Here is a 14,915-nt window from a genome sequence, read left to right as displayed (position 1 = left end):
CTGACGTTTTACTTCATCAGTTAAATTATCTATAAACAAATTTTGTTGGTTTCAACAATTTTAAATCTGCTTACATCTTTACATGCCGATCCCATGAATGGCTCCCAACCAGTGAGCTGTCATATTTGAAAAACCACAAAAGAAATGGAAATAGAGAAATAAAGGGAAGAAAAACATCCACCATTCAGACCATTGATGCAGTAACTGAGAGGGTCATGCCACTAAATGTTCTAAAATTATATAATTGATCTAGTTTTTAACCATGGCCCATGAGTGTAAATTGTGTGATTAGAAAAAAAAATCATGGGTGTGCAATACAGAAAGAACATAATCGGTTTGCAAATATAATTAAAAAATAACTTGCAGATTCAATTGTGAGAAATCAAAAAACTAGGAGTTAGAAGTAATTTATTATGGATTGATAGAGAAATAATGCAGAGGTTGAACATAAGAGAAAATGGAGAAAACGACAATGAAGAAATACTATTCTCCAAAAAAATTTAAATGAGGTGGCAATCTCTCATTGAGGAGACAGGAAAACGGACACGGAACAGGGACAGAAGATTTGCATCCCTTAAGTAATACCATATGTAAATCTTAAAATCATCAATTTTTTTTTGTAAAATAATACTTCTTGCATTTTCAAAAGCCAAATTACTAATTAAACTCTTATGATTAATATTTAAAAAAATTATTTTTAAGATTATTTTCAAATGAAAGATCTTTTATAGGATCATTTTCCATTAATAACTCTCTAAATTTAACATCAAGATTATCACAAATTCAGGGACCATGCACAAATATTAAACGGAATGGATCTATTATCAATTAAATCATTTAAGTTTTTAATTTTATCATTTTCATTATACACTTCACCGTCAACATCAACATTTTCAGTTTTATTATTTTCGTCAAGTCCTAATTTTCTCAAAAATATTTTTGCTAGAAAAATTAAATATATATATATATATAATTTATTATATATCTATGGACATAGAACCCTTATAATTATGGGGCTTCATGGAATTGCATATTTTACATACCTTTAGAACCAATCTTGTTTACCATTAAAAATATATATATATATATATATCAATGTCAAAAATTTTAAAATGCCAATGATAAAATTAATTTGATATTGAAGATGCTCCAAGTTACGAGTAATCAATTCTGCATATATGTTCAACTCGTATAGAAAGAATAAAAAAGAAAAAAAAAATGACGTACCGACCATTGAATTCTAAGCTGTTTGTACCTTCCAGATCAGCCTAACTTTTCTTAAACAATAAATATCAAATTTGAATTTCTCCCTTAGTATAATAATTTTAAAAAATAAATAAATATTAAGTTTCTAATCGATGACACCGATAGTCATTAAGACAAGATAATTACGGGTGTCGCATTAATCATTTTGTTCTTTGAAAAACTTTTATTTGTTGAGTACTGGTGAAGGAGAAAAATTGCACTTTATTTATTTATTTTTATTTTTGGTAATAAGGAAAAAAAACCAAAAAAAAAAAAAAAGTACTTTGGTGCCACTTTGCTGATAGTTGGGATGCAGAAAGAACATCTGGGGTCAGCATGCTTAGTTGCTCCATCAAATCTATATGTTCATCTATTTTTCCTTTTAAGATCAACCTATTTAAAACTTGAGTTTTTTTTTTTAAATAAATTAAAATATGGAAAAATTTTGTTTTCTTTTTTGGTAACTGTACGAAAAAAATTTAGTTGATTTTGGTTTGTTTTATCTTCTTTCTAGCTTTTCATTATTATTTTTTTAATATGGAGAACTTGAACGATCTTTCAACTAAAGATTATCAAGTCAACGATAAAAGCTAGCCATGTTTAATCGGACAATGAGCCGAGTTAGAATCTTCATGTCTAATATAAAAAATAAAAAAAGATTATAATGGTCCCCCCTTTTTTTATTTTATTTTATTTTTTAAGTCCGATGTCTCCTTGTTTTTTCTTGTTTTATTTTTTTCTGAATATTTTTAAATATTTACTTTTTCCCCGGACCCCTGCTTAGTTGTTTAGTTAGCATGCAATATGGCTACGGAAAATAATGAAGAAAAACAAAAATCTTTATCAAAAGTGACCAAAAAGAAATAAAACCGTAGAATTCAGTTAATAACCATATTACATATTATATCTATGCGGTTGGAAGAGTATGTACAAGTTATAAGGAGGATCAAAACTTTTTTACATTACAATAAATTTCACTTTAACCCCTCTAGTTTAGATTTTTATGTATTTTTAGTTTTATTTTTATTTTGAATAATTTTATTATAGAACTCTTATATTTGAAATTTTAGTAATTTATATATTTTTTAAAATGATAATTTCAACCTTTTTCATATTCACATATGCAGACAAGTCATTTATAAATATCAACCATAATTATTTTTTAAAAAATTATGTTAAATTTTTATATTAAAAATCTTATTTGACGTTGTCTGGTTATCCTAACAGGCAAAGGACAAATAATAATCATTTTTTATTTAATTCAAATTTAGATGGGAAGGTGGTCAACAGTCAATAGAGCAAGTTGACCAAGAAAACAGATACTTTCGAGGTGCTGTGGTGGTGGTGGGGCAGGAATATTATTTCTTTCTTTTATTGTTGACTAGACACCTTCTTGGATCCCACGGGGCCTGCTCACTGCACATGGATGAGGCAGCAAGTAATTCTCTATGCATTTCTATCTTTTATTTTATAGATTATTCCTTTTTTTATTTTTTTAACAAGTAAGTTTAACGAATAAGGTCGCATTACACCCTCACTTTGGATCATTCGATGTCGAAATCGATGTGTATATATATATATATATACATATATAAATATAAAATCTTATCTCATTATTAACTTTATGAGTTCAAAACCTACAAACAACATGCCTCTTTAATGTTAAAAGCCATTTACCATAGGTGAACTCCTAATTATAATTATAAAAAATGCCTAAAGTTTTTATTTTTAAATTTTTATTTTTCAAACCAAAAATGCCTAAAGAAAACCCGTGCAACCATGGAAATATGAGTAAAATATAAAAAAAATGACAAATTTTAGCAAATAAAATATCAACAAAAATTGATCTAACAATGGCTTCAGGCCAAACCATCCATTACAACATTAATCCAATTTTGCAGGGAAGAATGGGAGGACCCACCTTCCACTAAAACTGTCCTACTTTTCCCACTCATCTCCTTTACTCTTTTCCTCACATCACAATCACCATTCATAACCTTCATTATACCAACCTTTATATCTTCAGCATTCACAAGCGGATGATAATCTTTAGCAACATAAAAACTATTCCTAGTATCAAGCTTGATTTCCACAGCAATTCCCAAATCCTTAACCAATTGAAAGGCATTCAATTGTTGCTCTGCATGGAGTGGCCAAGTAGCAACAGGCACACCGAACCAAATACTCTCCAATATAGAATTCCATCCACAATGCGATACAAACCCTCCAACCGCTTGATGAGCAAGAACATCAACCTGTGGAGCCCATCCTATGATCTTCCCAATCCCAGCCGTCCGATCAAGAAACCCTTTTGGAAGAACTTCTTCTGGATCCGCATAATCAGTTGATAAGAATACCATCTTATCCTTCGATGGTGGTCTACGCAACGACCATAAGAATCTAACCCCACTCTGTTCGAGAGCGATTGCGATCTCTTTTATTTGAGGTTCATTGAAACTTCCCATGCTTCCGAAACACAAGAACAGCACCGATGAATGTGGTTGACCCTCGAGCCACTCGATTACATCGGATTTTCGATCGCTTTCGACTCTGTTCAAGTTGAGAATCGGACCGACGGGATAGAGAGGAGGGAATTTAGATTTAGCATCCGACAGAGATTGAATTGCATGGTACTCTAACTCCATGAAAGTGTTCACGAGTATACCTTTTGTTCTATTTCGTATGTCTCTTGTGTGCATCATCATCGATGCTACACTGGTCTTGTCCAGTACCACGCCGGGAAAAACACTCGCGGGCACCGGGTTAACGAAACTCGAGATGGGTAACTCAATGTTTGGGGTTTTAGCGAACTCAGTTGTATCGACGTTTTCGTTGTCGTGAAGGGATTGAAGATGGAACATGAACCCTAAAAAACCGGCTCCGGAAGTGTAGAATACGTACGTAGGAAGCCCGAATTCATCAGCCACGTCTATCATGGGCGTGCAGAACATGTCGATGAGGAAGCCAGCGAGTCGCGGCGAGTCAGGATCGGTCTTGGAATCGATGAGTTCGGTGACGGCGTTTTTGACGTAGGGTTTCTGATCCTCCATGAATATAGTGTAGAAGGTGAGAGGGTTTGGATCTGCGTAGTGGTTTTTCCGATTGGGAGGATGATGAAGCTGATACGATCGGAAATGGAGGAGGAATCGGAGAGAGACTCGGCGTAAGCTCTTGCTTTGGAATCGAACGGAAGCTTCATGGCGATGACGGTAATGAAAAGACGGTGATGTTGAGAAATCAGGTGTTTCGCCATCTCTACGGCGGCCATAAGGTGGCCCATTCCGGGTGAAGGGATGAAAACCAATTCAGCTTTCTTCATTTTTGTTGGTAGATTGAGAGAGAGAGAGAGAGATGGGGTTTAAGCTTTTTCAGTAGGTTTAATTTTTAAGATAGTGACGAAGATGATAGTGGGAGGAGGACGAAGATGATGATGAGTTTGAGATGCTGTTTTGAACTAAGCTTTAACAGGCTTTGGGAAAGTTTTCGTAGAATACGACATGGAAATTTATGTCATTGCTTTGCTGGCACTAAACTTACTTTTTCGTACATTGTTGTTTTTAATTTGCCATTCTGAAACTAAATGATTTTTTTTTTTTTTTTTTGGGTAATATTAATTCACCATTCCAAAAACTAAATGTTTTATCATCACAAACTAAAGTAAAAATGAGGGGAAACAGACAATAGCTAGCTAAAAAAACACTAAAGCTGTTTTTGAGGGTTCGAAAAATTGAAACTGCTATTTTAAAAGTCAATCGGTCTGAAAGTAATTATAATTATTTTTTGAAATGATGTTTGTTTAGTTAATAAGTCAAGCTAATAATTGAAAAATTATTAATTAAAAAATAAAAAAATTATGATAAATATATATATATATATATATATAAAATCAATTATGTTTATAAGGATCGAGAATCCACTCAGCAGGGACCCAAATATATATATATATATATATATATACACACACACACACACATATAGACAAGGCATTGCCGAAACCGAAAGTGATGTTGGTGCAGGTTAATTAACCGTAACCGAACGTTCTCACATCGGTAGATTATACTGAAGCACAGTCACAATAATAATGTTAAAAAATGTTAGACCTCTTAGTACGACTGATAAATGCATCTCCAATGAAGTCGAAGCTAAAACTATTTTATGAGCTTTGGAAGCCAAAAAATAAATAAATAAATCTATTTTATAAGCTTAGGAGCTAGCCAAGATCGGAAAGATGGTCAGGGATTTACCACTAACCTATTTTGATGTTTTACCAATATATTATTGGACACAATTTTCTAACTACTTTTTTTTTCTCGAAATTAGTTGAGATATCCCTAGAAGAGCCAACTTTTGCGCTCATGGGCTTATAACTTTAACCCTAAATAATCAAAGAAGACAAGGGTACTGATTGGTTATCAAAGTTTCTTTTAAAGTGCATGAAAATTTAAGTATAATAACAAAATATATAAAGTTTTAGATAAATAATTAGTTGTTTTAGGTCCCCCCCACCCAAAGAAAAAAAAAAAAAAAAGCATGAGTAATGTATAATGGTTTACAACAATCCAAACTCGTATTTTTATGCAATATATTAATAGAACTCAAGCTTAAAGGCCTTCATGGCAGACTATACATCCATTACAGCTTTAATCAAATTGTTCAACGATGAATGCGAGGATCCACCATCCTTTAACGCCTTTTTGCATTTCTCACTCATCAATTTTATCTTATTCCTTGCTTCATTGTCAAGCCCCATTAACCTCTTTATACCAAGTTCTATCTGTTGGGCACTAACAATCCCATCCTCATTTTGGTCATAAAGGCTAGTATTATTCCTATAGTCCAATTTAATTTCCACAGCTAATCCCAACTCCTTTACCAATTGAAATGCATTCAATTGTTGCTCTGCTTCAACTGGCCAAGCAGCAATAGGCACTCCAAACCATATGCTCTCCAATATAGAATTCCATCCACAATGCGACACAAACCCTCCGATTGCCCCATGTGAAAGAATATCAACTTGTGGAGCCCATCCTATGATCTTCCCTATCCTAGCCGTTCGATCGAGAAACTCTTGAGAAAGTACTTGTTTTGGATCTTCATAGTCACATGGTAAGAATTCCTTGTTCTCCTTTAATGGAGGCTGGCGTAAAGACCATAAGAATCTGATCCCACAATTCTCAAGCGCGGTTGAAATCTCTTCTACCTGATTTTCGCTGAAACTTCCTGTGCTTCCAAAGCATAAGAATAATACAGATGAAGGAGGTTGTTCATCAAGCCAATTCAATATATCCGATCGTGAATATCCCGCATCGCTAAAATTGTTACTCTTCAAGCTTATGATAGGTCCAATAGGATACAATGAAGGGTAAGTTCCATCAAGTAATAAAGAATGAATGGCATGGGATTCTAACTCCATGAATGTATTTACCACAACGCCTTTTGTTTCTCTAATCTTTCTAGCATGACTCACCACTATTTCAGCACTAACCTTTTCCAAAAATATATCCGGCAAGACACTGACCGGTACCGGGTTCTCGAAGCTCGAGGAGATTAACTCGGTGGTGCTGGTGCTAAAGTCTTTCTTGTATAATACGGTGGCGTCTATGCTTAGGAGTTGGAATAGTAGACCCAGATAACCTGCACCGGATGTGAAATACACATACGAAGGCACACCCAATTCATTAGCCACGTCTATCATCGCCGTGCTGAACATGTCGACGACCAAACCGGCGAGTCGAGGCGAGTCGGAACCCGTCGCGGCCGCCTCTTTGGAATGATGAAAATGGTTGCTGAGAGCGTTTTTGACATGGGGTTTTTTATCCTCCATGAATGAAGTAATGAAGACCAGAGGATTGGCATCTATACTGGTATGTTCTTGATATGGGAGAACGATGAAGCTGATGCGTTGTGAGATTGAAGAGGAAGCTGAAAGGGAATCGATGTAGTATTCGACCTTGGAATCGAAGGGCACCTTGGTGAGCAGTATTGTGATAAAAAGTTGATGATTTCTAGTGACAAGTAGCTTTGCAAACTCTACTGTGGACACAAGGTGGCCCATCGCCGGAGTAGGGATGAAAACCAACTCAGCTTTCTTCATTTTTCTTTGGTACTTAGACGTCTGTGAGATGTTGTTTAAGCTTTTAGTTGCTTTTGTTGTGCGAATTTGCTGTACCCCACTGCTCTAATTAAGAAACCCAAAAGTAAGATGCAAAAACGCTTGGACCATCATTCCTTTTTAAATTAGGAATTTTCTGTACGATCACTCCTTTTTTCCCAAAAAAAAAAAAAAAATTTGTTTATACTTATCAGATTACAAAATAAAAAAAATAAAAACATAAAACAACATTGAATAATACGGCAAAATTATATCTTTTTGTTTCATGAGAAATGCAGGGGAAAAAAAAGTACAAATATATTAAACAAGTAACAATTAACTCTTCCAAGTAGAAAAGAAACGTTGGTGTTTCAACAACCGCATCATTTTTTTATTTTTATTTTTTTATAGAGTTCACAGAGTGCATCATGACATCAGGGCATGTTGTCTATGATATCATTGATCAGACGGTGTAAGGAAGAGTAAGAGGAACCACCATTCATCAAGGCCTTCTTGCTCATTTCACTTACCTCTTTTACCCTTTTTCTTACATCACTATCATTCTTCATCAATTTCCTCAGCCCTTCCTCAATCTCTTGTGCACTGACAGCCACCATTTCATCGTCCCAATTACTGAAATCTCTTCTATAATCCAGCTTAATCTCGACCGCTAATCCCAGCTCCTTCACCATCTCAAATGCATTCAATTGTTGCTCCGCATAAAGCGGCCACGTGGCAATAGGCACACCATACCATAGGCTCTCCATTATAGAATTCCAACCGCAATGTGATACAAATCCTCCAATGGCCGGATGAGACAGAACTGACACCTGTGGGGCCCAACCTATTACTTTTCCAACCTCAGCAGTCCGATCAAAAAACTCTTGCGGCAAAACCAGCTTAAAATCTGTGTAATCACTTGGCAGAGCAATCTTATCCTTCTGAGGCGGTTGACGTAACGACCATAGGAAACGTATTCCACTGTGCTCCAGCGCACGTGCAATCTCTTTGGCTTGACTTTCTCCAAAGTGTCCCATGCTGCCAAAGCACAAGAACACTACCGATGAAACTGGCTGATCATCAAGCCACTTGATGATATCAGAATTCTGATCAGCACAGTCCAAGTTCAACATGGGTCCCACGGGGTACACTCCTGGAGTTTTACCATCAATTAGAGAGTTCACCGCATGGGATTCCAGCTCCACGAATGAATTGACCAAAATACCCTTCGTTTCTTTGACCGACTGACAATGTTGAACATATGGGTTGCCGCCAGCTGGTCCAGAACCACACTGGGCAGGACTTTAACGGGAACCGGATTGATGAAACTCGGAATTACTAACTCAGCATCTGGACCGTTCACCAACTCAGTGGTGTCAAGCTTATTATCATCACGAAGGTGTTGGAGATTGAGCAAAAGGCCGAGAAACCCAGCATTGGAGGTGAAGAACATGTAGGTAGGGACCCCAAATTCATTGGCTACGTCTATCGTTGTGGTGCAGAACATGTCAATGACAAACCCAGCGAGCGGAGCTGGGTCGTGGGAGCCCGAGTCAGGCTGAGTGAGTTTGTGAACAGCATTTCGAACTTGGGGTTTGTGATTCTCAATGAAAGAAACAAGAAAATCCATGGGTTTGGCTTGGGTATCCATATTAGTATCTAGTTGGAGGTCAATAAATTTGATACGTTGGGACAAGGAAGATGATGAAGAAAGAGACTTGGTATGGGCTCCGATTTTTGTGTCCAATGGTAGATTCATGACCAACACTGTAATGGAAAGTCGATCATCTAGAGCGACTAGGAGCTTTGCAATCTTAACCGTTGAAGCAAGATGGCCAATCCCTGGTGAGGGAATGAAAACAAGCTGTGCTAGTTTGTTCATTTTGGGAGGAATAATGGCATATTGGCATAAGTGGCCAATGGAAGTACTCGATATCTTTATAGTGTAAAAAATTTAACGACAAACCCCCACATTATGTTGATGATGATGATGATGTCATGGCTTTGCTGGGTTTAGATATACTAAGGATAGATAAGGAAGAGAGAATAAGAGTCCCATATTTTTCTTTTAGTTTTATGTAGTGGAATTGATTACCCATTAAAGTATGTATGGACAAAGCCACAGAGCTCCGTGTGACGTGGGTCGATTTGTTTTGTATTGTTTTTCATTTTATTTGCTTTTTTTGGTGAATATTTTATTTTATCTGTTTTGAGTCCGAAGAAATTGTTCCAATCAAAAGTAGACAAAAGACACAAGTTCAACATATCCCTGCATTTGGAAGCAAAAAAAATAAATAAATAAAAATAACGTATCTTATAAGCCTCTAGTTTTTTTTTCCATTTTTGTCTGGTAATGTTATTGGAATGCAATTTTTTTTTTAATATATATATATATATATATATATATTTAAGTAGTTTTTATTACAAATCCTAGGTTGGTAAAAATAAGAAAACAACGAGAAATGAGAAATAATAAACTCGATAAGTTTAATTTTCAAATTTGAATATTAAAATGTAAGAAATAATAATAATGGTTCAATCAGGCTGGTTGGGAGTAAACTTGTAGAAAATCGAATATTTGCCAAAATAAAACTCAATTAATGCGTATAGTACAATCTGTAAGGAAGAAAATAAATCAATTTAAAATTATATTAATTATTGATCTATTTCGTTAACTACAACTTGATTCTATCGCTTCTTTCCTCCACAGAGTTAAGACCGAAGAGGTTGAGAAGGTTTTTAATTATTAATTAAATTAAATGATCAGACTCTAGATAATTCGAAATAATTATTATTAAGTGTTGATTATAAATGATTTGTGAAACTAACTTCATTTATGCACTGGTTATTTTTTTATGGTAAATTTTAATTTTTCTTTGACAATTATTGAAAGGGTGAATGAATCTGCTCACAGAGGACTGACATCATTTGTGATCAGCAAATCTCGTGAACTCTGGATCAGGCTACCAGAAAAAAGGCCAATATCAAATCCAAATTGGATTTTACAATTCTGGAAAAGTGTCTTGTTGGCAGCTATTTTTATAATGCAGTGCAAATTTTCCCGGAACCATCCTCATTTTATTTTATTTTTGAATTTATACTGCAGTGCCTGTTTCCCATCATCACATTATGAAGCAAGTTTCTCATCCAAAAATAAAATAAAATAAAATTTGAAGTACATTATCAATTTATCATTAACTACAAGTCCATCACGTCATTGATCAAACGGTGCAATGAAGAGTGTGAGGACCCACCACTGCTCAAGGCTTTTCTACTTTTCTCACTGATGATCTTTACTTTCTTCCTTATATCGCTGTCATGCTCCATCACCTTTCTTAACCCTTCTTCAATCTCTTTTGCACTCAAAACAATTTTATTATCCTCACCACTCAAATCTCTTTTATAGTCTAGCGTAATCTCCACCGCTAATCCCAACTCCTTCACCATCTCGAACGCATTCAATTGTTGCTCAGCTTGAAATGGCCACGTGGCAATTGGCACACCATACCATAGACTCTCCAGTATAGAATTCCACCCACAATGAGAAACAAACCCACCTATGGCTTTATGGGATAGGATTGTCACTTGTGGAGCCCAACCTATCACCTTCCCAATCTCAGCCGTTCGATCGAAGAACTCATCAGGCAAAACCTCTCTGAAATCTTCATATTCACTCGGGAAATTGATCTTGCCCTTTGGTGGAGGTTTACGTAGGGCCCAAATGAATCTAAACCCACTTTGCTCAATTGCTGAAGCAATCTCTCTCACTTGTCTCTCGCTAAAATATCCCATGCTTCCGAAGCACAGGAACACCACAGATGATTCGGGCTGATCATCAAGCCACTTGACGATCTCATTCTGATCATCAACCTTCAGGTTCAGAATGGGTCCCACGGGGTGCACTGTAGGAGTTTCACCATCAGAAAAAGAGTGCACCGCATGCGATTCCAGATCCACAAATGTATTCACCAAAATACCCTTGGTTTCCCTAATCCTTCGGAAAAAGTTAAATACGTAGTCAACCCGATTCTCGTCCAGAATCACATCGGGCAGGACCTTAACGGGTACCCGATTGACAAAACTCGGAACGACCAACTCAGTTTCTAAATCGTTCTTCAACTCAGCAGTGTCGACGACCTTCTCATCACGAAGCTGTTGGAAATGAAGCATGAGGCCAAGAAACCCAGCATTGGAAGTGAAGAACGCATAAGTAGGAACCCCGAATTCATTGGCTACGTCTATCATCGTCGTGCAGAACATGTCGACGACGAACCCAGCGAGTCGAGGCGAGTCGGACTGAGCGATGAGTCTATGAACAGCTTCTCGAACATGGAGTTTCTGTTTCTCAATGAAGGAAACCAAGAATAACATAGGTTTGATACCGGTGTCCATATCAACTTGAGGGAGGTTGAAGAAGCTGATACGAGGATCAATGGAGGAGGAAGCGATGAGGGAATCGATGTAAGCTCCGGCTTTAGAATCATAAGGTAGATTCATGATGAACATCGTGATGAAAAGTCCATCGTGTTGAGAAACAAGAAGCTTTGCAAACTCTACTGTGGTTGCTAGATGGCCTATACCCGGTGAGGGTACGAAAACAAGCTGAGCTTTTTTCATTTTCCTTTTTCTTTTTTTTTTTCTTTTTTTTGGGGCGGGGAGGTGTTTTGATGGAGGACTTGGGCAGAAAGAGAGAGCAAACAATGGTGAACCTTTGACAAGTTTTATGAATAAATTTACTATGATTTTTTATTTTTTTATTATTTTTATCTGTTTGATTTGTTTGGTTGGAGATTGTTCTTTAGGTTTGTGCAGGATGCATATGGATATGGTTTGCTGGGATTTTCCCATCCACATGTCCTCTGTGGAAAAGTACAAATAGAAAAAAGTAGGGAACAGTCACTTTATTAAGATGAGATGAATATTTACTTTGAAATTTAAGCACCCCAAGCAAACAGTTGATCCAATTTTTTTAACATTTTTTACTCAGGCTGAAAGAATTGATGTTGACTTCGAATGTAAGACATGCCATGAGCATGCACCACAACCTTGCATGGCGCATCTAATCTTTTTCCATTTTTATCCTGGTATTAATTGAATAAAATACATTTTTATTTTATTTTAAATAAATATATATGCCTAATAAATGCATATAAATTGTCTAAAAATGTGAATTGGTGACTAATATTGTTGAAATACATAACTCGGCATTTAATACTATTTTAAATTATTCGGTCTAATAAGTAAAAACTATGAAAAATTGTATAAAATGAGCTTTCCAATGCAAAATAATGGTAATGTAAAAGCTATATTTTAATATTAGCACTCCACTCCAATAGCAAATGCTGCAATATAACAAAGCTAAATTTTAAATTAAATTGTCTTTTTTTTCGTTATGAAACCGCTACCATAACATGAATCCATCACCAATTAAAATTTACTATAATATTATTTTACAAAATGCAGTCGACTTAGATAAAATTGCAACGACAAATTTAACACTCATTGGAAAAGCCAAAATAAGGAGTATTGCCCAAGTGCATGTCACTTTAGATGCTTTAATAACCAAACCTACATGTGCATTTAAAGCCTTTCAAAATAATTCTTAGGAATATTTGCACAATTTATCTCTAAACTACAGCACTTGCAATTTGGTCTCAAACTTTTTTTTTGTTGCACTTTCATCTTCAAACTGACTTGAAGCGTTGTTGGGACAAAGTCAAAATTCCATCTAAAATTTTGACATAATCAACAAGTATGTCTTACATGGGCTTCTTTTTAGCGCATTTGAAGTTTTTTTTATTTTTTTTTTAATTTTTAATGTCCTTTCCCCTTTCCGCTCTCACGAATTTCCTTTATTTTTTTTCATAGGATTGTTTTAGTTTTCTTCTTCTTCTTCCTTCTTTTTTTTTATTTTATTTTATTTTTTGGGTAGGGTTGTTTTATTTTTTTCATTGCCTTGAGCATGACCACTTGCCAGCCTATGAACCTCCTTCATGTATCTTTGGCTTTTATAGTTTTATGTACGATTGTTTTTAAACACATTATGATTGCTTCGGTTTTAGCTTTGTGATTATATATATATATACACAAATATACGTTTTGCATTTTAGCTTGGCATTGTATGTATGTGGTTTTGCAACGCTTTAAGCTAGCTTTCAGACATTATTGATAAATACTGTAGGAAACGGGTTTTACATTTCCTACGGTGTGACTTTAACTCGTTTGTGTTGCTTCTTGGTATCTTTTTTTTTTTTTATTCTTATCTATTTTTTTGCTCCTTGAGATTTTTGCTGATCGCGAAGAAAAAGGAAAGCATGAATGGACAAGCATATCTTCACAAACAAAGCAAATATTGTCAGACCTAAATAGCTATTCGGTCAATTTGCACTATTAGAAATTATCTATTCCTTTTTCTTTCCATTTACTCTTCTTTCCTTTTATAATATTGCTATTCAGTCAATTTGCATTATTAGAAACTATTTATTCCTTTTTCTTTCCATTTACTCCTCTTTCCTTTTATCATATTGTAACTGCTAATTGTTAACGTTAGCCTTCCAATTTATTGTATAAAAAGATGTTCTGGTGCATTGAATACACAACGATTCAGTCTTGTAATCAAAACATCTTTAGTAACATAACAACTATATATGAAAAAACCAAGGTAACGAACACAACATATCAACCATATAAAATTCCAATTGCACAAATACACATTAGTCTGACAAGTTGCAAAATTAATTGGTAAGTGGACCACATGAGAGTACTGATGCTACATCTAAGACGTCTCTTAATCGGAGTTCATTTTTATTTTTTCTTAATCCTAATGTGTATCATCCACATATAATTACGTAGTTACGTACATATACATATCTTATATTGTTACGTACATATACAACTATAATTATATAGTTACGCACATTAATCCTAATGTGCTAATGCTTTACCTAGCTAGCTCATGATAGTGTCGCTTGCAACGTTTGCAACGTTTTTTTGATTTTGAATGATTTTGAATTAATGAATTTTAATGGGCCTTTATATACATTATTTGTGGCCTTTTAACTTTCCAAACGGGGGTTTTGACTTGATGGATGAAAATACAGTAAAAAACAAGTTTTTGGAATAATAATTCCCAACGGGAGAATAAAATTGGAAAGAAGAAAAAAAAGAAAAATTAGTTTTTTTTGCACATTTTGGTTAGTGAATGTGGTAAAGATCAGCTACTCTGAAAGTTCGAGGGAAATTCAGGTGGTGTTTTGTCTGAGATTTCGACTCCGTTGTATCCTGGGAGACTGCTGTCGGAAAACACCAGCACCGGTGGGACGGGAATAGTCTTAACGATACTGTGATACCACACAGGCCTCGGACTAATATTTCAACAAGCAGATCAAATCTAGAAAAATATAGGTTCCCAATCTTTTTATTTATTTTACTTTTATTTGATCATTTTTCTGTATTTTTATTTGTATCTTCATTCCACATATATATTCATATATTATGTATATTTTTAATAACATTCTTAAGACTATCCTGTGAATATATGTTTATGTATGTGGGATTGAGTTAAAAAAAAAAAATTGCT

General features: G+C 35.0%; 3 protein-coding genes and 1 pseudogene across 3 annotated transcripts; all 4 read right to left on the bottom strand.

The window, feature by feature from the left end:
• Positions 1–3,047: 3,047 nt before the first annotated feature.
• On the bottom strand, positions 3,048–4,773 carry LOC107416696 (anthocyanidin 3-O-glucosyltransferase 2-like; annotated as a pseudogene).
• A 1,020-nt stretch (positions 4,774–5,793) lies between these two features.
• LOC107416697 (UDP-glycosyltransferase 71A16-like) lies at positions 5,794–7,473 on the bottom strand. Its single transcript, XM_016025222.4, has one exon. It carries the CDS (start codon positions 7,337–7,339, stop codon positions 5,867–5,869), a length of 1,473 nt encoding a protein of 490 aa, XP_015880708.3. The 5' UTR covers positions 7,340–7,473; the 3' UTR covers positions 5,794–5,866.
• A 119-nt stretch (positions 7,474–7,592) lies between these two features.
• LOC107416698 (UDP-glycosyltransferase 71A16-like) lies at positions 7,593–9,455 on the bottom strand. Its single transcript, XM_016025223.4, is given in 2 exon segments — positions 7,593–8,576; positions 8,579–9,455. Coding segments are annotated over 2 exon segments (1,446 nt in total). The 5' UTR covers positions 9,219–9,455; the 3' UTR covers positions 7,593–7,770.
• A 1,040-nt stretch (positions 9,456–10,495) lies between these two features.
• Positions 10,496–12,117, bottom strand: LOC107416695 (putative UDP-glucose flavonoid 3-O-glucosyltransferase 3). Its single transcript, XM_016025219.4, has one exon. The coding sequence runs from the start codon at positions 11,951–11,953 to the stop codon at positions 10,535–10,537; it is 1,419 nt and encodes a 472-aa protein (XP_015880705.3). The 5' UTR covers positions 11,954–12,117; the 3' UTR covers positions 10,496–10,534.
• Between the last annotated feature and the right edge of the window lie 2,798 nt (positions 12,118–14,915).

Source organism: Ziziphus jujuba, chromosome 4 (genome assembly GCF_031755915.1).
Source record: "Ziziphus jujuba cultivar Dongzao chromosome 4, ASM3175591v1".
NCBI classification, from domain to species: Eukaryota; Viridiplantae; Streptophyta; class Magnoliopsida; order Rosales; family Rhamnaceae; genus Ziziphus; species Ziziphus jujuba.
The sequence above is the reverse complement of the archived record's forward strand: the minus strand, read 5'-3'. Positions and strand labels throughout refer to the sequence as shown.

Excerpts from the sequence above, each read along its gene's own strand:
- LOC107416697 (XM_016025222.4), bottom strand. The coding sequence starts at position 7,339 with ATGAAGAAAGCTGAGTTGGTTTTCATCCCTACTCCGGCGATGGGCCAC.
- LOC107416695 (XM_016025219.4), bottom strand. The coding sequence starts at position 11,953 with ATGAAAAAAGCTCAGCTTGTTTTCGTACCCTCACCGGGTATAGGCCAT.